General features: G+C 43.9%; 1 protein-coding gene across 4 annotated transcripts in view; it reads left to right on the top strand.

Moving 5' to 3' along the window:
* LOC104619758 (serine/threonine-protein kinase PAK 3) overlaps window positions 1-16,743 on the top strand; it is a 39,219-nt gene extending 22,476 nt beyond the window's left edge. For all 4 annotated transcript variants that reach the window (XM_010285752.1, XM_010285753.1, XM_010285751.1 and 1 more), the window contains 8 exons: window positions 929-992; window positions 4,548-4,596; window positions 7,299-7,411; window positions 8,265-8,382; window positions 9,245-9,344; window positions 9,776-9,972; window positions 14,801-14,938; window positions 16,484-16,743. In XM_010285752.1, coding sequence (XP_010284054.1) covers window positions 929-992; window positions 4,548-4,596; window positions 7,299-7,411; window positions 8,265-8,382; window positions 9,245-9,344; window positions 9,776-9,972; window positions 14,801-14,938; window positions 16,484-16,573 — 869 coding nt within the window. In that variant the 3' untranslated portion in view covers window positions 16,574-16,743. The remainder of the gene's footprint in view (window positions 1-928; window positions 993-4,547; window positions 4,597-7,298; window positions 7,412-8,264; window positions 8,383-9,244; window positions 9,345-9,775; window positions 9,973-14,800; window positions 14,939-16,483) is intronic.
* The last annotated feature ends 4,416 nt before the right edge of the window (window positions 16,744-21,159 follow it).

Here is a 21,159-nt window from a genome sequence, read left to right as displayed (position 1 = left end):
CCGCGCCGTGGGCCGGCCGCCCCGGCCCGGCCTTCCCGCTGCTGCAGCGCAGAGCTGCCGGGAGGCGGCAGCACCCCGTCTGGCCTGGCTTCTGAGCCTTACTGCTGGAATTATCAGCATCTCATTTGCGCAGCTGTCTGTGTAACCCTACAGCCTGAGGAATATTGCTGTTCTTGTTACCCGGCACGGCTGTGCTTGTTCATGAAGATCAGCATGTGTGCAGTGTGGAGAGTGCGAGGTAAATGCGAGTCAATCCGAGCCAGGTTGAAGACGAGCGGTGTGGTTCTTAAAATGGCATAAGCAAGGTCTTCTTCAGAACTTAGCCTGGCAGCAAATTATGAGGGTGATAGTTCCTAAAGACCCATAATTATTGATTATAACATAATCTTATGTTCTGTAAAAACCTGAAGGCATTCTTTTAGCAAACTGCTGAAGGGTTGAGAAGATCCCCTCCTGGAAACACTCGGCAATATTCTTTCTGTTCTGAAAATGGCACCTGTTCTTAAAAATTGATTGCAGAAACCAAGGTGCATTTAATCTTCAGAAATATTAAACCTTCTGTTGAATCACACCGAGTATTTTTTCCTAAGAAAATAAAGGCTCTGTTGTTCCAGCTCCCTTTAATGTTTATAGACAACAAACACTTGCATTGGTACTTGTTCTTTCTGATACCTGTCTCCTGCAAATGTTTTTCCATGTTCTTAGTTTCCTGTCAAGGTAACTCTCCAAAGGACTGTAGAAAATCGGTCTTCGTGGAGGGCATCTCTGCTACGGAGCTGCCTGCATGCCTGTATTGTGGTGGTGGTGGTGGTTGTTACGCAACTGACTACAAACGACTCACAACCCCAGACAGTGGACTGCATTTCTGATCTGCTGGAAGGTGGTATCTCCAATTTGAAGTGAGCATCTTTAATTTTGTTTCTTTCAGGGAGCATTGTGAGCGTGGGAGATCCTAAGAAGAAATATACACGATTTGAAAAAATTGGCCAAGGGTAAGTCCAATCACAGTTACTTATACAAAAACATGGGCCAGGTACTTTGCTGGTGTAATATCAAGTGTGAAGTCGGGCAAGCTCGAAATATGTTTAGACACTGGGTTTACATTCTCCTGTCTCTCAGTACTGATCAGAATTTATAACGGTGGTCAGAAGGCATGGCCAAAGACAACTTGATGCTGGCAATGCCTCATCTGCAGCAAGGAGCAGGACCTGGAAGATCTACCGTCAAGATCTCAAGTGTGTGGCACCTGTTTGCTTATTTTCTTAGGAGAAATATTTTTTTGTATGTCTCAAAATAATATGGCCACACTAAAGAAAGGAGAAGAAACTTTACTGCCTAAAAGAGCAAGTTACCACCTGATAGCCGTCAGATAAATAACAGTTCTCAGTAATATTTCTTTTAATTATTTTGCTTAAAAAAATATATTGAGTGATCAGAATTATAACCACATAGTTTAGAAACTGAAACCAGAGGTTAAATGATAAGTTCTCTTTTCTAGCAGAGGTATTAAAACCCAAAAATTTAGTAATAAACACAGTGTTGATGCACAAAGTACTTGATGAGAAAATGCATCATCTGCCTGATGGCAGACCACTTGTGGATCCTGCAGGTTTTAGGAGTTTACTGAAAATAATCAACCAAGCTATTCCCTTTTGAAACCCAACTGCGCTCACTGTAAATAGGGTTGATTTTATACATTTCCTATGTGAGGAGGCAAGAGCAAAAGAAATTACATCAAAATTAGGTATCTGACTTGCATTTTAAGTATGAACAGCCTCCCCCCTCCCGCTTGGTCAAAGTTTCCTTGGCTGTGTTGCAATTCCAGGAGGACTACTGCCTTTTGTAACGCCAGGATCACACTGCTGTCAGTGTTTGAACTCAGGGTAGCATGTTGCTGACTTAGAACTGATACGTACTGCAGAAAGCCAGACACACTCATGCTCTTTCTCTGGCAGGCTTTATCGTAGATATATCTTGTTTGGTAGGGCACTTGTGGGAAGGTGTTTCTGTTCCATTCATTCTATAAAAACTCTTTCTTGGATTCCAGCTTATGTTCTACCCGAAGCTTTGGTTCTTATTGTCATTTGTAAAATGTCAGTGGACACTTAGAGCTGTGCCAGTCTCTCAAAAGATAAGTGTCAACTGAAGAAGTGAAAGTCAGAATAAACATGCGTGTGAAGCAGATTATTGCTGTCACCGTGAGAATATGGCCATCACCCTCACGGTCTTTTATTTGGACAGTCCTAGGAGTGAGCTTGTACAAAGGTGCCTCAACAACTGGTGGAAAGATAAGTGGCTAATATCTGGCCTAAAAGGGTATCTGAATTGATTTCCTCCAGATTTTAGTACAGCCTGAAGATTGCATGCCCTTCTTACAAAGCAGTGCGAGTGCTGCCGTAACCACCTCATGACTGTAACGCTGCAGGTCAATTTACAGTGATGGGGAAAGATCTGAAAGAAAAAGTCATCACAAAGGTAATCAAAGAGGATGATCAGGAGGAACCAGACTGCTGCATGGCTGGAGTTAGTGCGTCTGCCTGCAGCAAGGCTGGGCTGAAATGCACTGCCTCGGGTGGTGCTGATGTGCCTAATTGATGCAGGTACCAGTTCCTGAGCTGCCCGCCTTTGCAGTGAGTTGGGTACAGTTATGCCAAAGGCACTAGTAGTGTTGGAAGTGAGTAGTTTTTTAGTAGCTGCTAGTGAGAGCACTGCAAGGCAGCCAGAGACGTGGCTGCTCAGAGAACTGCAGGTAGAGAGCAACTTCTTATGTAAGGAAAAGCAACTTGACTAGCACATAGCACTTCGTGGCTTCATACAGCTGGTAAGTTAATAAATAGCGTGATGGTTTTGCAGCCACTTTGCAGTGAATGGTTACTGAAGAACAGGTCAGCTTCAGCGCTGAGTCTCTGGTTTGTCATCTGTCTGCAGCTGAGGACTGAAAATGCTGCTGACACCAGAGGAAACTTGGTTAACTAATGCTTGATAAAGAGGCTGTGTTTGCTCAAGCAATATTAGCTCTTGCTAGAAAGACTAATAAGTATGGAGCCTTGAGCAGCCTGGGTTCAGGTTGGCTTTTTTAACTTGTACTGCACTGCATCACAGTGACACAGATCTAATTGTGGGCCCTGGTACTTGCCTAACTGTATTAAAACCGAGATACTACAGAAGCATTTAAAAGTTAGATACAGATCAGAAATTATAGTTGCTTAGAAGTAAAAGTTTGCAATGTGGAATTGCAGAGCCCTTGCAATTAATTTACAGCTTTACTTAAATTACTCACCTTTATCTAAACTCCTCACAGATGGCCTGGAGCATACCAAAAACATCCTAATTTAAATAGCTGTTTTTAAATAAACCCTGACAGGACTTTGCTCAGGAGGTACAGCACAGTGTTAGCAAGTCTGAATAAATGGTGTTGGCTTTTTATGAAAACAAATTAGATTAATCTCAACAATTAGTCATAGGAAAATGCATTTGCATTTATATTAAAAGGATACATAGCGTGCCCAATGAGAACATTGTTCTCAACACAGACATACAGTCTCTGGTGCCTGTTGAATTAAAATGCTTCAGAAATATTTCAGCCTGCAGGTATACAAACAAGCCGAGGGATCATGTAAAAATGAGCAAACTGATTGTGGCATTTTCAGTCAGTGGGACACTTGCCCAGATGACTGTTCCCGCTTCTCAGAATTCTCTCCCCGGCCTCACTGCCCATGCAGACATGAACTTCTTAAATGATGGCAGTGTAAACCTGTGGTTAGCTCAGAAGGAAGCCCCATTAGGGTTTACAAGCCCGCAGTTGCTTTTAAACCCAAATCCTCTGATCCGTGGCCTTTGTGGCCCTTCACATCATTACAGGGGAGGAACCTCTTTTAACGAGAGGCAGATGGCAAACAAAACCCCACACTGTCTAGTCTGCAGATGAGCATGCCATTCATTTCCGGTGGCCCTGCAACACAACCTATGTCTGCCACAGAAGCAAAACACAGGTACCATGAAGATCCCTTCATGTGTTTGGTGCACCTAACGGAAGCAGCTGCTGACACATAAAGAAGCTGTCTAAAGATCCCCTGTTTTGAGTAGTTCTCCATTTGTGTGTGAAACAATATATGCCTTAACCTGCCCCAGCTGTGACCTTGCAGGATGGCTGGAGGATAGTTTCCTTGCATGCTAGAGAAAGCTAGATCCTTTCCTCATGTTGGACATCCCTTTTACATCCCTTTTTCTTCATGTTGGACGTAAGTTCTATCTTGGATACCTTGCATGGCAGAGGATGGCTGGAGGATAGTTTCCTTGCATGCTAGAGAAAGCTAGATCCTTTCCTCATGTTGGACATCCCTTTTTCTTCATGTTGGACATAAGTTCTATCTTGGATACTTTGCATGGCAGTGGGCTGGTGGGCTGCTGCGCTGTGCACTGCTGGCTGAAGGGGTGGATGAACAAAGGTGTTATAAACACTACAGGCAGCAGAGATCTCCTGTCCGGGCTTGCTTTTACTCATAGGAACTAAACTGCTCATTTCTTCGCTGCTGTTTTGTTTCTAGGGCATCGGGAACTGTTTATACAGCGATTGACATCGCCACAGGACAAGAGGTAGGTGTCAACAGTCCCAGCAGATTTTGCAGGTATTTAGTGCTTTCCCCTCAGCTGCGAAGGGTGGATGGGGCTTTTGGGTCTCCCATAGATCTTTACTGCAAAGGCTGTTCCTCTGAAGCACAGACTAGTGTCAGCTGGCAAAAGACATCATCTACTGTCTTCAGCTTTTCAGTGAAAGCTTTTTAAGGGCAATGGGGTTCTGCGCCTCAGTAACTGAACACTTACTGTGGCCATCTACTTTCCAGCAACCATTACACTGAGCTGTTGATTAACGCCTGAAAAGGTGCCTGTGAATTCCTGGAGGGAGGTCCTGGTCCCCTGGAATCAGTAAGAGCCTTGGTGCGCTCTGTGCTTGGGCTGATCCTTCACCCGTAGCTTTTAAGACAAATTGCAAGAGAATTACTTTTTTACTTACTCTGTCTTCAGAACAGGTTGGTGCTCTCCGCGCTATTGTTGGTCCCAGCCTGGTACCATGTTATGTCATCCCTGAACGGGTATTTTAATGGAGAGAAATCTGAAAAGAAATCCCAGCCAGCTTTTGGGCCTGATAACAACTATGTAATTTTTATTGCCAGTGTAAATGTAGTGGTTTAGAAATTGTTGTATCTCTGTTCCCTAGCGTGCATGAAGTTGTGTTATTACTGGGAATGTTGGTCTGTATATACAATTTAACTCTGTACATTTATAGCATAAAATCTGCCTGTGGACCTGGCCATAGACTGCTTAGCAATACAAGTTGTAAAATCTAAAGATCTGTCATAACGAGAGGGCTCAGGAGAAGCTTAGGGGTGGCCACAGATTCCCCTACTGCTGTGAAGAATAAGTAGCTTCATTATATTGCTTAATTTTGGACAGACTTTGTCCTTATTAATGACTAGAAAGAATGCAAGGAGGGAAGCGGTATCTTTCAGAGAAGGACACACTAGCTTTGTCTTGATTACTAAATATGTTAATGCATCAAGTAGCTGATGGAGGCTGCCGTCATTCAGTCCCAATTTATCTCAGTCACAGGTTCAGACAGTAATACTGCTTAGCATTTTTTCCATCATGTGTTTCATCTTCAAAGTATAATGCAAGACCTAATGAAGGAGAGATTATGTTTAGGACGCGATTTTGTTTTAGTCATACTGAAGCTGGTTGACACACACGCACTGACAAATGAGAAGGCGTATATCAAGAGCAAAGATCTCTCCTAAACAAAACAGTCGTGTTTAGGTCTGGTGTCAGTGACAGCCCATTACAGCCCGTGAACTGCTCGCAGGGAAGTGGGGGCCAGGAGGGTGAGAACCAAATCTTGAAGGAAAGCAGCGTTAGATTTGACAGTCCCTGTAGTGGCCGATTTGAAGTGGCATCTTAACATTCCTTTCCTTTTCCAAGCCAAGAGTTTTTGACTATATACAAACGCTGCCTGAAAGTCTGGCTAGAAACCCAGGAGTGAGAGCGGAGGGGTGGTCTCTCGTGCCGTGTCAGGAGCAGGACTAGACAGAGGGGGAGGCTGGCCAAATTGTGTACGGAGGGAACAAGGGGCAGCCTTTAAATAGCCACAGGGCCACCACATGTCCCCACGAGGTGTGTGGCGGGTAGGAGGGCTCTTCTGGGACTGCTGGGGAAAATTTGTAAGAGTCCTTGGCCAGAGCTGAGCTGGAAGGCAGGGAGGGAAGCAGGGCTGAGCCCGGAGGGACAGCGCTGGCAGAAGCGGGCTCAGCAAGGAGGCCAGGACGAAAAGCTCAAGTGGCTGCCTGGGGAAAATGGGACTGGGTGGAGGAGCCAGGGTGAGGCAGAGGCAGGATGGCTACAATGGTTGAGAGCAAAAGTGATCATATTAGTAATGAACAGACAAGGTGGTGTCTTAGAGAATTCCTTTGCTCTTTGGGGCTACAGCTTAAGGTATCTGATTTATCATTTCTGGCTGTCAGCAAATACGTTTGAACCTTACCAGTATTTTCTCACCCACCTGCAGTGCTGCACTTTATACCTGCTCTTAGAGGTCTACAAGGATTCTAAAATCCCTAAGCCCTGCTTATAACCCTGGGTGCATTCAGAAAATACCATAGAATGGATTATTTTTTTTTAACCCAGAAAATAATTGCAAATCTAAACTGTGTTAAAGAATGTATATTTAGAGTTGAAAAATCAAAATTCAAGAAGCTAGGACATGCTAGGTATGTATTTTTTTGTGTGTAACCATAATGATCTTTTTTAGTATGGCAGTTTATATGTAACGTACGTGTGCGTGCTCTTTTAGTTACGCGATCAAGTCAAGAATAAAAGCATTTGCTGAAATTGTGATCAAAAATCATATAATTGCTAAAGCATCACCAGCTGTTTTTATATATTTTCACAGTAACAAGATCACTTCCTGCTTGCAAAACATGCATTAATAATAATAGTGGTGGTAAACTAAGGGCATTTAAGAAGAACGTAGGTCCAGAGAATGTTGTTAGAGATTTGTGGTTGATAGTTTAAAGACCATTTTTACAGATTTTACAAGACAAAATATATATGGCCATGTCTCCTGTAACTGGCATTCAGGCTAGCAGAGAAATACGGTGATGTAACGTAAGTTACTGAGCTCTTATGTCTAATAATAAGACAGTTTGGCACAGCTGTGCTATGTCATTCCAAAAACGCTCACTCCACGTTCATTCTGATCGCGTGCAACAGACTAGTCAAGTTAATGGTTTTCAATGTTGTTTTAGGTGGCTATAAAGCAAATGAATCTCCAACAACAGCCCAAAAAGGAACTAATTATTAATGAAATCCTCGTCATGAGGGAAAATAAGAATCCAAATATTGTTAACTACTTAGACAGGTAAGTAGTTCTGATGGTATCACGTGTTCATTTACATACTGTAAGCCAAAGGTTTATTTAAACCCCCCCCCCGCCTTGGTCACAGGCAAAAAATTGACCTCTGTTATTTATCTACTCATATACAGTGTATGGGAGGAGATGTCAGCATTAATCTTTTCTGGCATATATAGTTTAAGACTTATCAAAAACCTGCATCAGCCATATCAGCCTACTTCCATGTTGTTTTGTTGTTGGCTTGTTTTGTTGTGTTGTTTTTTTTTTTTAAGTTGATCACATTTTGTATGTCTTAATCCTAAGTGCTGATTAATTGTCATAGAAATTATTTCCCTTGGGCTGTTGCCACTATTTTCCATTGCTGTGGATGTGAGGGAGGTTAGGTTCTTGTTTCCAGAAATACATAATTTGCCAGTTTTAAAATTGTTTTTCCTCTTTCTGAATGTATTTTATGTAAGGTTTTCCAAACTGTTGACCAATTTCTGTCCTCAGTGGTACACACCCTCCTACCATGGACAGCTATGAAAGTTGTGTTGCCTTGTTCCTGGAGTTAATCATGGAATTTATGTGTTAAGATGATGAACCAGATGACATGGTATGTCCTGGTTCAAGGTTTATCTTTGCCATTACTGAACTGCATTTTTCACTTGCTTGCCAGCGAAGATCTCTAATTTTTCACTTATGTGTCTCTCTCATTTAGACTGCACAGATTCTAAGTACTGTGTAGCCCAGAAGGAATGTCTATTAATTTTATTCTGTCTTCATTTAAAAACGACCTGGAAACAAAAATCAACTGTAGTCTTTTTCATAAGGTAATTTAGCTATACACAGTCATCTCAGTGCCATTTTCTTCTTTCAGCTACCTAGTTGGTGATGAACTCTGGGTGGTTATGGAGTACTTGGCTGGAGGCTCTTTAACCGATGTTGTTACGGAGACATGTATGGATGAAGGACAGATAGCAGCTGTCTGTAGGGAGGTAAGGGATCCCGCCTGTGCTTCTGATTGCTTGGACAAGATGGTACTTCTGAACAGGTGGTAAGAACGCGAGTGATTTCATGTTCAGAGCTTTGTTTCTGTGTTGCTTTTATAATACGGAGAATAAAGAACATCTTAAGTGAACTGCCTGCCAGTGTCACTGCACTTCTTATACTCTGTTACTTTACTCTTATATACTGTTATTGTACTATCTCTTTTCTTTTTTTCTTTTTTTTTTTTTTCTCTCCAGTTTTACTATTCTCAACTTTGCCTCTCTAAACATTTGCCTGGAGCATGTCTGTACTGCATTCCTTGCCTGTAAAAGCAAACATGCTGGTGGCGGAATTTTAAAATAACAGCAAAGAAAAATAGAGGCTCATTTATCACAGTCCTCAGCTTAAAAGGATAGCATTCCACCCAAAATGGTGTTTGCTTCTGAAAAATGACTAACACGCTATTTCCAAATCTGCTGTAGAGCCTAACAATAAAATCTTTGTCATGCAACCTCCTACCCGAAAGTGATCCACTTCATACCGAAGGAAGGGACTTTTTCTTCTTTGGCAAACAATAGTTTGTCATATGGATGGAGATAGCACATTCACTGCAGCAGCAGTCATTCAGTTTGTGCTTTCAGGGGATAGTCTGTAACAATAATTGACATTTCTCTTTCAAAAGCTAATATGCCTTCATTTAGGAAGTTATTACTCTGTGTCGAAGCAGCAAACTATTCCTCTTGACAGCACAATATTCTGCCATTACTCACAATTCATCTAGAAATTAAATCTTTTAGAGCCATTTCTTTTCTTGTGTGATGAAATAACGGTCATTAATTTTTACCTTCACGTTTCTTTTTTATCTGTCAGTGCCTGCAAGCACTGGATTTCCTTCATTCAAACCAAGTGATTCACAGAGACATCAAAAGTGACAATATTCTTCTCGGAATGGATGGATCTGTCAAATTGAGTAGGTATTCTTGGTCAGGCATGACGTTCCCAGGATGTGGTGTGGGGCTGCTTTTGACTGACTGCCAATTACCCAAAAGTTATGCCTGTGGTAGTGCGGTGACCACTGCTGCAAGCTAAAAGCACAGTTCCAACGTACAGAGAGGTATAGAAAGGAAAAAGGTGTAAAGAGTGGCTTCGGTTTGTGAATGTCCCTTCCAGAGGGAGGAAGTTAGAATCTAAAGCTTCAAGTGAACAAAAGCCACTGCATGAAACTTGAGGGTTTTTTTAAGTGGCCAGTTCAGTATTTCCTTGGCTACAGCACTGAGTAAACAGAGCATGGCTGCTTTTCCAGATAGATTCAGCAACGCTTTCTCAGGCATATAGTAGGGATTTCTTTTGCTTGGTTTCATAATTCAAGCTGGCTTTAACAATACTTGCTTTTCTCCTCAGCTGATTTTGGCTTCTGTGCTCAGATCACCCCTGAGCAGAGTAAACGGAGCACAATGGTCGGGACTCCTTACTGGATGGCACCAGAAGTGGTGACAAGAAAAGCGTACGGCCCCAAAGTGGACATCTGGTCGCTTGGGATCATGGCAATAGAAATGGTGGAAGGAGAACCTCCTTACCTTAATGAAAATCCTCTCAGGGTAAGGCACGACTAAAATCGGATACCACTGTCATTCTAATCTGTCCCATGTTTTGTCTCCCATGAGACAAAATCCCAGTCACATCAGCTTGAACTAGTTCCACCAAGGCCTGCTTCTAAAAATGTCACTGGAGCACATCAGCATATACTGTAGCTTTCGTTTTGTCAGTGGGGGAACCTCAAAAGAGAAGTGACATGTAGCCAGTTCAGAAATGTCATTTTTGCCCTCAACAGTGCTTGAAATTTCTCATGTGGTTTTTGAACTCTCTTTGAGCTGTATCTCTGAATGACAAGAATTTGTCAGTGGCAAGTTCCTCCAATTGGGGAATTTTTATGAAAAGCATTTCAACTGTATCTGCAGGACAAGTCTGAAAAAGATTCAGATCAGTGCTGATTGCTTACTTGAGCTTTTCAGGAAGCGTCACTGGTTATAGTAATGCCATAATTGCTTATTACCAAATACATTTCTAAAAGTATGTTTTAGCACAGATACTTGTAGTAAACTAATGTATTTTAATGTTTTGAAGTTTTCAATTTTATCCTAATTCCTTAAAATGAAATGATCAGTTCTTACACCAAATAAGCATGTAATAGTGGAGGAATGTATACCAAGATAAAACCTCATGACTGATAGCTGAAACAAAGTTAAATGCTGCACATTCCTGGTAGGATGCAGGAATTCATGAGGAAATTAATTTTGACCTGTGTGTATACATATGTAATCTTTATTAAGACTACAATTAAAAAGGAGCATGACCTTTAGCTTTTCTTACAGCAGTAAGGCTGTGCTCTCTCTGGTCTCTGGCACCCAGCCTGTGTACTGCAGACTGAAAGAAGAAACAACAGAAGGGTCAGGAAATACTCCCAGCCTTGCTTAAGAAAGATATACAACAATTACACAAATTTCAATCTTATGCTCTTTTTGAAAATAGGCTCCTGAGTTTTCTTGGAAAACTTCATTTGGTTTGGTAGGCGCCCTGGGGTTTTTGGTTCCAGTGCACACATGTGGAGCGGTGTGTGCTGTGCCACCTTGTGACGGCGGATAAGAAAGAAACAGGTTTGGATTCAGACTGATGCTGAGTAAGAAGAGTGCAGCTTAGCTGGCAGGGTGGCAGTAGGCCTGTGTCACTGCAGCCCAGTTTTACCAGCAGAGACTTCTGCACATCACCAGTTTTGCTTCAGTTTCCTGCAAAGAGAGGACCTCATATTCCACTTGTTTCCATGCAAGACCCTTGCAAAAAATGCATTTGCCTTGTATAAGGCAGCAAAAACAGGTGAAGAGAATTAGCATTACTGGTCTGGATGCTGTAAAATCCCTGCTTCCTTAACCTCAAGTGTTGATTAGGGCTCCTGGAGAAGCCTGAGGTCAACTGTTAGAAAGATCACTGGATTTCTCATCTCTGACCAAATTCACATTCAGCTATTCCTGCCCTTGCCCAGATTATTTGATATGCTCTTTTCCTCCATACATGTCTCATCTCCTGCTGGATTTAAGATCAACTTGAACACTTAGAGCTTCAAGGTATTTTCAGGTATCTTAGTAAAATTGCAGTAGATAAAAATCAGGCATCTGAAGTTGGTACCATCTGTATTGGCTTCCTGGACTCTTTTGCAGAGGTTGTTGCCCCTGAGCTAGGAACACTGAACAGCCTGTGATGGACTGCCTGAAGTTCCCCAGTTATTGGCTCGCTTTATTAAGGTAAATGAACCCCAACTGGGACAGGATCCATCTGCTGTTGTATGTGTAATCAGAGACTTCAGTGAACAGTCTCAGCTGCACTCAAACAGGATTGCTTATAAGCAAGGCAACTTTTTACAGCAAAGTTTTTTAGCTGATGGCACACAGTATTGTTGGGTTTAAGTCACATTTAGACCACATTCAGGGAATTCTGCAAAGCCTGGAAACAAAGGGATGCTCTTTCATTTTTATGAATGATTGTTTTAATAATGGAAGGTATACAGGAGCTGACACTAATTTAAATACATAAATAAATCGTAAGGGCATTAAAAGATCATTAATCCTAGAGTTGACAGCAGTCTTAATGTAGATGCATTTGTTGTTTTCCACATGTAAAGCGAACGCATCCCATGCTGCTCAGGTTCTTTCCAGCTTATGCAGAACTCGCAGGAGTGAACAATTTTCCAGCCATGAGTGTCCTGGATATTTCTGTGATGGTATTTATTTTCTTTCACTGTGATTTCCTTCCATCAGGCATATGCCTAGGGCCTGGGAGGCAGACACTGGTGTGATAAATATCCTTTGAAATGCAGCTTGGACCTCCCCAGTTACAATTAAAAAAACCCAACCAAACAAAAATAACTCTAAGCATTTCTGTTAGCTTTTCCATTTATTAACCACAGCGCATCAATTTTCCTCAAATATTAACCACAGCGCATCAGTTTTCCTCAAAACTGTAGCATATTTTGCAAATGCTGTGGATCTTCTACAGTTTCAGGTTTCCTCTGTATGTGGTTCTGTCACATATCTGGGTGGCCTGGATAACTTTTAGGCTATCGTTTTCACCAACTGCAACTGTAATTGTATGCTGAATCCTTTCTTGTTTCTTGGTATGCTAAACAAATTAATGAGCTTATTGCCCCTTTGCAGCTACTGCAAACACTCATTTCCTTTGTACAGTAGTTGTTTTTCTTTGCCGGCTGTATCATAGGAAACCAAAAGACATATGAAGGTACTTCAGCTTCCCATAGACCTTCTTCTGTTGTTGTAGAAATATTTAAAAGGTGCAGTATCTAGCTGAAGGTGACTCTTCCTCATGATTCATGTTCTGTGAAGAAACGAGTAACTAAAAGAGCTCCATTTGTCCTGGCACTCCTGTTTCAGAGTTCGGTGAACATAGCTGGAATAAAATTTCCAAGGTTGACTTCGGTCCCGTAGTCCTTTACCACAGGAGAAGTAACATCCCTTGGGTAGCATAATTTAAACATAGTGAGGACAGGCACTGCAGCTCACCACTGTGTCCGGTGGCTGAGGTCAGCTGCAGATGGACAGGATAAGACTCATTTTGTGACACTTACATTGTGGGAACAGTAAAGAAACCTTCTTTTATTGTTTTTACTCTAGGATAGTTCATTTGCCTTTTTAGGCTTGGAAATTTTCCTCTGTATTTAAGAGGATAATAACAAAGTCAGTTTGGTCACAGTCTATTTAAATGGCAGTAGTGCAGGGCTGTTGTTAAGGCAGACGTTTTCATGGAAGACTCCTAGGCCTATTTCTATTATTATTACCATGTGGTTTAGACATATTCTGCAAGTTTATGTTTGAGTAGTTCAAAACGTTTGTCTTATGTTTCTAAGTAACCTCTTGCAAAAGTGAAATGAACTCATCTGTCTAGCTTCTCATCATGTTAGACCTTGGTTACAAGTGAACCACGCTGGATAATGCTCACCCTATGTTTTGCAAAATTATGTTGTAATTCCTTGGCCTGAGGAATATCAGGAAGACTTGCTAAGCTGCATGAACGCTGTCAGCTGCATGTAAGTGAGCGTCCTTGGCTTTGCTTAGGAAACTTAAGCTTAACTTAGGCTAGATGCTATTGAGGAGAACGGCTGGAATTCTCAAGTGTTTGGGTAGGCCTGTTTGTAGAGAATGACTCTGCATTCAGATGAGCAGCTGGACATTCATGCACGTCATGGAAAGGAATTCACAGAGGACTCAACCCTTAACACAGACGAATAGTCCCAGTTCTCAGGTGACACTTTGCTTTGGGTTTTAAGTTGTTCCAGCTCTGCTGTTTGTGAAGATGACCCTGAAAACATGAACCAAGTGTAACAGATTTAATGTTGTCATTCCTAAAACAAACCAAATAAAGGTACACTTTTCTGAAACAGTGGTTTTGAGAGATGAACTACCCCCTCAATTCTTCTCACTGGGAAGCTTGCGTGAAACATGAAGATTGTAGTTTAAAGGCAACATAGTCTATTCTGCTTCCTGTCCGTTTTTGCTGAAATACTTAGTGAACATATTTCTTTCATAGTTGAAGCCACTTTCTCCATGTCACTAAGCCTGAGCTTTCAATAACCCAACTGCCAAAACCTCCCATTCTTCCCTGGCAATTTCTGGGATGGGGACATCATTAATGTATTTACCCGAGTATCAAAATTAGCACAAGGTTACCATAGGGATGGAATTACTCATTTTTCTGATTAGACCATTAAAATTTTTTCTTTTGCCATATAAATGAAGCTGATCTGGAATTTGGAGACTGCTGAAAAAGACATAGTTGCAGGTGGCTCCGATCTGCCCAACTATGTGTTTTCTTCATAACATATTTGTGCATGCAACTTCTCTGTCTGTGTTGAAAATGAGGTTCCGAATGTTTCTGTTTCTTTATCCAAGGAATAAGCTGATGGATTTGCTTTTTTTCATCTGGTTACCACTCTTATCAACAACAGAACAAAAAACTTGACTACCTTTGCTTTATGGAAGCTATACTTTAGGCACCACTGAGCCCTGCAGAGAGGCATTTTATATAGTAATCCTTTGAAATAATATTGTTAGACCGAATTCACTCTTTAATATAGCCTGTAAAGCTAGTGTCAATACTTGGAGAAGCAAAATGTGCTTTTGCTGATGTAGTTCTTACTAACTAGGTCAGCCAATGAAATCAGCTGTCAAGGCAAGATCATTTTGATGTTGCAATAGCTGTGGCTCTATCAGGTGGTTTTTTTATTGGTATAGAAAAATCATCTCTAACCCTCTGCCAGGGAAAAAACTGCTACTGGAGACTGAACCTTAAAAAATGGGGTCTATGTGAGCAGTTACGGATATGAAGGAAACAGGTGGAGTCTCCTGTTTCCTTTTTCTCTAGGCGCTGTATCTGATAGCTACAAATGGGACACCAGAGCTGCAGAACCCCGAGCGACTGTCCGCTGTGTTTCGCGACTTTCTGAACTGCTGCCTGGAGATGGACGTGGACAGGCGAGGATCTGCCAAGGAACTTCTGCAGGTAAGATGCGAAGCAGCTGCAAGTGAAACAGCTGTACTGTGTAATGGTTTTCTCATCAGCTAAACTCGAAGGCATCAGATGGAACCCCCTCGTATTAGTCTCTGGTCTTGGTGCTTTTCAAATGAAAAATAACTAGAATCATAGAGTGATTTGAGTTGGAACAGATCTCTAAAGGTCGTCTAGTCCAACCCCCCTGCAATGAGCAGGGGCATCTTCAACTAGAGCAGGTTGCTCAGAGCCCCGTCCAACCTCACCTTGAATGTTTCCAGGGATGGAGCATCTACCACCCAGAGGGCAACCTGTGCCAGGGTTTCACCACCCTCATCATGAGAAAATTCTTCCTTAGATCCAGTGTGAATCTACTCTTTTTTAGTTTAAAACCATTACCTCTTGTCCTGTTGTAACAGGCCCCACCAAAAAGTCTGTCCCCATCTTTCTTATAAGCCCCCTTTAATTACTGGAAGGCTGCAATAAGGTCTTCCTGTAGCCTTCTCTTCTCCATGCTGAAACCCCCAACTCTCTCAGCCTGTCCTCATAGGAGAGGTGTTCCTCTGATCATTTTTGTGGCCCTGCTTTGTATTTTAGTAGTATATTCAGTTTTATGTAGTGGCAAAATAACTGAAGTGGAATGATACCAGATATGGAGGCTTGAAATGGTGTTGGTGACTGCCAAATACAGAGATGTGACCAGGGAGGAACCCAATGAAATCAGTCACAGCCAAGCAGTCAGAGATTTGGCTGTGGGAAGGAAGGAACTGTGGGGTGCTCATATCAGACAGGCCCCATCTTGTCCATCCTGCCCCGCTCTTAGAGGTTTCTGCCACCAAAACAGGGACAGGTGAGTGAGACTTGTCACAGTTCCACTTGCTGCCTGGCACAGCTGAGTAGCTGGGCACTGCTACAGGTTTACTGCCAGGTTCTGTAGCAGATAGGGAGTTGCAGCATGTGCCATTTGGCTGGCCCTGCTGTGAAGGCACCAGCCAGCCAGCACAGGAGGGGCAGGGGATCGGATGGGAGATGCTGCTCTCACTGCAACCCAGAGCTGAGTCCATCAGTGCTATCACTTGTCTCCTGCTCTTGTCTTGGTGCTGAAACCTGTACCTCAGTGGCCTTCAGAACAACACATGGGCCTAAATACTACTGGGATAAACATTTCCTAGAGGTATGGGACTTCCCCAAGGAATGGCTTACGCCCCTCATCTTTTCTGACAACTAAAATAGCCCATGTCTTTAGAAAACAGGAGTTTTCTAAGTAAGTATCTTGAGTTTCCTGAAAGGAAGAATGCCCTGAGACAGCAAACAGCATTCCCAGAGCACTGGCAGGACAAAAATCCCAGCAAGCTGAAGACACCTTGATAAACGGATTAACAGGATTACGGGCCATGTTTGCCTGTGATAGCAGGGTACTGGACATGAAGATGCAGGTGCAGATGGTCCCCTCAGTCCTATTTCTGCGTATTCCTGGTAACCAGAGGAACACTGCTTGAGCCTGTGAGTACCTGAGTTTGGAAAGTAATGGTTTGTTTCTTTTTTTCCTTTGGGCAGCATCCATTTTTAAAATTAGCCAAGCCTCTCTCCAGCCTGACTCCTCTGATCATTGCAGCAAAGGAAGCGATTAAGAACAGCAGCCGCTAGCGCTTCAGGCCGGCTTTCTCCCATGCCAGCTCAGAGCAGGACTGAGAACAAAAACTCTATAAAACCTCAACTCTTGTGCTGCAGGACAGATGGATGGATGAACAAACCAACAGTCACAGTCATGGTGGCAGGAGGGAGAACAACCCAGTCCCTCAAGGAGTAAAGAATTATCATTTGTCCTCTTCCTGCTTTCTGGCTCCTTAATTTATTTTTAAGATGAAACAGGGCTTAAGACAGAGAGGTAGTGACCGAAAATGCTTGCCTGCCTCAGCCATTTCCAAGGTAAAGCAAATTCACCTGGAAGGTTCCCTTCCTTCTCACCTGTGAATAAGCTGTACATTCACTTTTAAACTGTCAGTTGTTTCTTAAAGATGGAAAGTCCCTTTTACGTTTTCGTTTTTTTTAGTATGGTTTGGAATTGGGGAAGGGTCTCCTTCATTCACAAACTCCAGACTGCACTGCCTTTTGAATACCACCAACTCGCTGGTATTTTCCCAGTCATGGTACTTCTAGATGAGGAGGAAAGTGAAATTGCATTTCCAACCAAAAACAAATCAAGAGTGGGGCAGACAAAACATCCTGTTGAGATACAGGCTTTCAACTGTGAATATATAGTGTTTTGGTTCTTGACAATTTGATTTGTATAACTAATTGTAATCTGTTTGCCTGGATGAGAGTCTTACTGAAATGAAAAAGCAGAAGGATCAGTCGATGCGCTTAGAAAGGGCTTGTCTGATGCAAAGCTGTCAGAGGAATGTGAGGTGAGAGCGGGCCCAGCCTTGCCTGGTGCTGAGCCCCAGCAGAGCCCTTGCAGAGCACAGAGCAGCCTCAGCATCCGCAGACCCGGGCTGGAAGGCGGCACTTGTAGCGGTGAGCGGCAGCAGACGGGCACCGGGTGCTTGCCTCTCCCCGGGACCAGACTCATCATCCGTACCAGAGCCCAGCTGGCAGCGGGCTGCTCCCGAGGTGAATCGTAGGCATGCTGTGAAATGCGCAGACCGGTGGGATTAGCCATCTTGAGTCTGTGCAGGACTAGAGAAGGGCAAAACAGAGCTGAGTGTTGTCACTTTGGAGGATGCCTACTCTCCTGGTCGTCTTGTAGCTCCTGGGAGAGGTTAGCAGCGTCTGCGCCACTCTCGGCAGAGGGGGAGGGAGCCGGGCTGCCGCGCAGGTGAGTGTCCTTTAGGCACGCAAGTTCTGCCGTGGAAACCGAGGCCGACGCGACTGAGTGACGGCTTCTGCGGTTCAGTTATGTGTGAGCCAGTGCAGCAGATGGCTTTGGAAGAAACCGCATTAAAACCTGGAGTTCTGCACTGAGCAAAAGCAAACATGTGAAATGCAGAGTGGACTGTGGAAATATTTAGAGGCATCAAGCCAGCCTGCTTTCTGCTGTCCTGTGTATAGCAAGCACTGCTGAATGCAGCTCTGAGTTGCTGGGAGAGATGGAATCCTAGGTGTGACTGAGGATTGTGCTTGACTAGTCAACTGATTCATAAGGGAGCAGAAGAGTTTAAGTATGCAATTTGTGTTTTATTTATTCATTTCTGAAAGAAAGACGCAATGTGGCTTCACTCAGAAAAAGCATTTGCATGGAGTATTTGTTGCTGTATTTTAGTAGTGCGACTAACCAAAGACCTTCAAAACAGCAATTGAAGCAACACCCACCCAGTGAGCAAAAAAAAAAAAAAGTAAACCAGCTTGCTGCTGTAGATCTTCATGTCTAGGCCTGGTCCTGCAAAGGGCTTAAGTAGCCTTTAAGGTACTAACCGTGTTCATGTTTTGCTGGTAGGAATGAAGGATGTTTGGGCTGTTACTTGAATTAGGCTGTTAGCTTGTTTGGCTTTGGCTTCTTACTTAGTTCCAGTCTTTGTGTTGCAGCTGTCACTAATACCGCCAACTCGCCTCCCCTCGCTCACTCTGTCCGTGCCAGTGTCTTTGGCGGAGGCAATGCTCCTTGAGTTACCACAGCGAAGTACAAACTAACCGTTCCCGATTTCCTGGGGAGCACGACAGGTCTGATTTTTCAGATGCCCAGATAACATGCCGAGGCAAGCAGCTCTGGTTCCCTGAACCAGGGGAAGCTCAGGGGAGCCAAGAGAGCCGCCGGGAGCCTGCAGCTGGGGCAATGGCGGTTGAGGAGACCTGGGTGGGGCCAGCAGCAATGGTGGCCAAGCCCCACCCCATGTATAAAAGAAGCCCCTGCGGAACACTAGCGAACAAGGCGAGCAAACAGGGCATGGTGTGGCAGTTTGCGCAGGAAGGGCACTGAAACTCTGCCAGCTCGACTGGCAGAAAGCCATGGCCTAAGCTCTGCACCCGGCATGACCAGTGCAGCTTCCCAGAGTGAGCTCCGGTGGGAAAGTGCTGCCCCCCAGGTGTCGGGCCGCAGGCTGTGCTTCCCTGGGACCTGGGTTAAAGATGTGAAGAGAAACCTTCCTACCCTGGTACAGCCCTCAATTACTATCTGTTACTGATTTTTCAGGTAGGCAATGATGAAGTTGCAACAAGAATTCTGAAGGCAATCAAGAGAGGCTTCAGGGCCTTGGGACAACCAGTCAAGGGATCAGGAGCACAAGTAATGTTCTCCTCTATCCTTCCAGTTGCAGGGGATGATGGGGGAAGAAACAGGAAGAGCCAGCAGATGAATACCTGGCTCTGAGCCTGCTGTCACCAGCAGAATTTTGGGTTTTTTGGTCATGGGTCCGTTTACACAACACCAGGCCTGCTGGCAACAGATGGGTTACACGTGTCTCAAAGGGGGAAAAGGATCTTTGCACAGGAGTTAGCAGGGCTCATTGAAAGAGCTTTAAACTAGATTTGAAGGGGGAAAGGGATAAAAGCAGGCTCGCTAGAGATAAGCCTGGGGGTGACATGCCAGTGTTTGAGGGATGATGTGCTAGTGAGGTCCTTTGGTCTGCCATCTCAGTGGAGGTAGTGGATGGAGAGCTCTGCGACTACAAAGATGCAAGGGCTATTGATGTGTTAGAAACCATGGAAGCGCCTGAGAATGCTCATGTAGGAATTGGGGCTTCTGCCAAAAAGGTGGTGGGATCAGTATCCCAGCTGAAGTGCATCTACACCAATGCATGAAGCATGGGCAACAAACAGGAGGAGCTAGAAGCCACTGTGCAGCAGGAAATGAGATTGTTGCTGTCACAGAAACATGGTAGGATGACTTGCACAACTGAAGTGCTGCAATGGATGGCTTTTATACTCTTTTTTTTTTAATAAAGAGTTTGTACTCATCAGAAGTGATAGGCAAGGACAGAGAGGTGGTGGGGTAGCCCTGTCTGTTAGGGAGCGATTTGACTGTCTAGAACTTGGTGACGATAGGGCTGAGCGTTTATGGGTGAGAATCGGGTGAAAGGCCAACAAGGCAGATAGCATTGTGGGAGTCTGCTATAGACCACCCAACCAGGATGAAGAGCAACAAAATATTCTATAAGCAGCTGGGAGAAGTCTCGCAATCGCTAGCCCTTGTTCTCACAGGGAACTTCAACTTAGCAGATACCTGCTGGAAATACAATACAGCCGAGAGGAAACAGTCCAGGAGATTCCTGGAGCGTGTGGAAGATGGCTCCCTCACCAGCTGTGTCAGGAAGTTAACTAGCGAAGGCTCCCCACTGGACCTGTTGTTTGTGAACAGAGAAGGACTTGTGGGTGATGTGACGGTTGGAGGACATCTTGGGCATAGCAATAATGAAATGGTAGAGTTTTCGATTCTTGGAGAAGTCAGGAGCCTGCAGGACCAGCACAGCTACTACCTTAGACTTCCGGAGGGCAGACTTTGGCCTGTTTAGGAGCTTGGTTGACAGAGTCCGTTTCAGGGCAGTCCTGAAGGGCAAAGGAGTCCAGGAAGGCTGGACTTTCTTCAAGAAGGAAATCTTAGATGCAAGAGCAGGCTGTCCCCATGTGCCTAAAGATGAGCTGGTGGGGAAGAAGACCAGCCTGGCTGAACAGAGAGCTTTGACTGGAACTCGGAGGGAAAAAAAGAGAGTTTATGACCTTTGGAAGAAGGGGCAGGCAGCTCAGGAGGACCACAGGGATGTTGTGAGGTTATGCAGGGAGAAAATTCCAAGGTATAAAACCCGACTAGAACTTAATCTGGCTACTGCCATAAAAGACAATAAAAAATGTTTCTATAAATACATAAGCAACAAAAGGAGGGCTAAGGAGAATCTCCATCCTTTATTGGATATGGGGGAAAACACAGTGACAAAGGATGAGAAAAAAAGCTTAAGTACTTCATGCCACCTTTGCCTTAGTCTTTCATAGTAAGACCCATTGTTTTCCAGGTACCCGGTCCCCTGAGCTGGAAGACAGGGACAGGGTGCAGAATGAAGCCCCCATAATCCAAGGGGAAATGGTTAGTGACCTGCTACACCACTTAAACAAACACAGGTCTAATGGGCCAGATGGGATCCACCCAAGGGTGCTAAGGGACTTGGCAGAAGGGCTCACCAAGCCACTTTCAATCATTTATCAGCAGTCCTGGCTAACCAGGGAGGTCCCAGTTGACAGGAGGTTAGCAAATTTGACTCCTATCTGCAAGAAGGGCTGGAAGGAGGATCCAGGGAACTACAGGC

The sequence above is a fragment of the Phaethon lepturus genome, unplaced genomic scaffold (genome assembly GCF_000687285.1).
Source record: "Phaethon lepturus isolate BGI_N335 unplaced genomic scaffold, ASM68728v1 scaffold3584, whole genome shotgun sequence".
Taxonomy (NCBI): domain Eukaryota; kingdom Metazoa; phylum Chordata; class Aves; order Phaethontiformes; family Phaethontidae; genus Phaethon; species Phaethon lepturus.
Note: the sequence above shows the minus strand (reverse complement) of the source record. Positions and strands in the feature narration are given on the sequence as shown.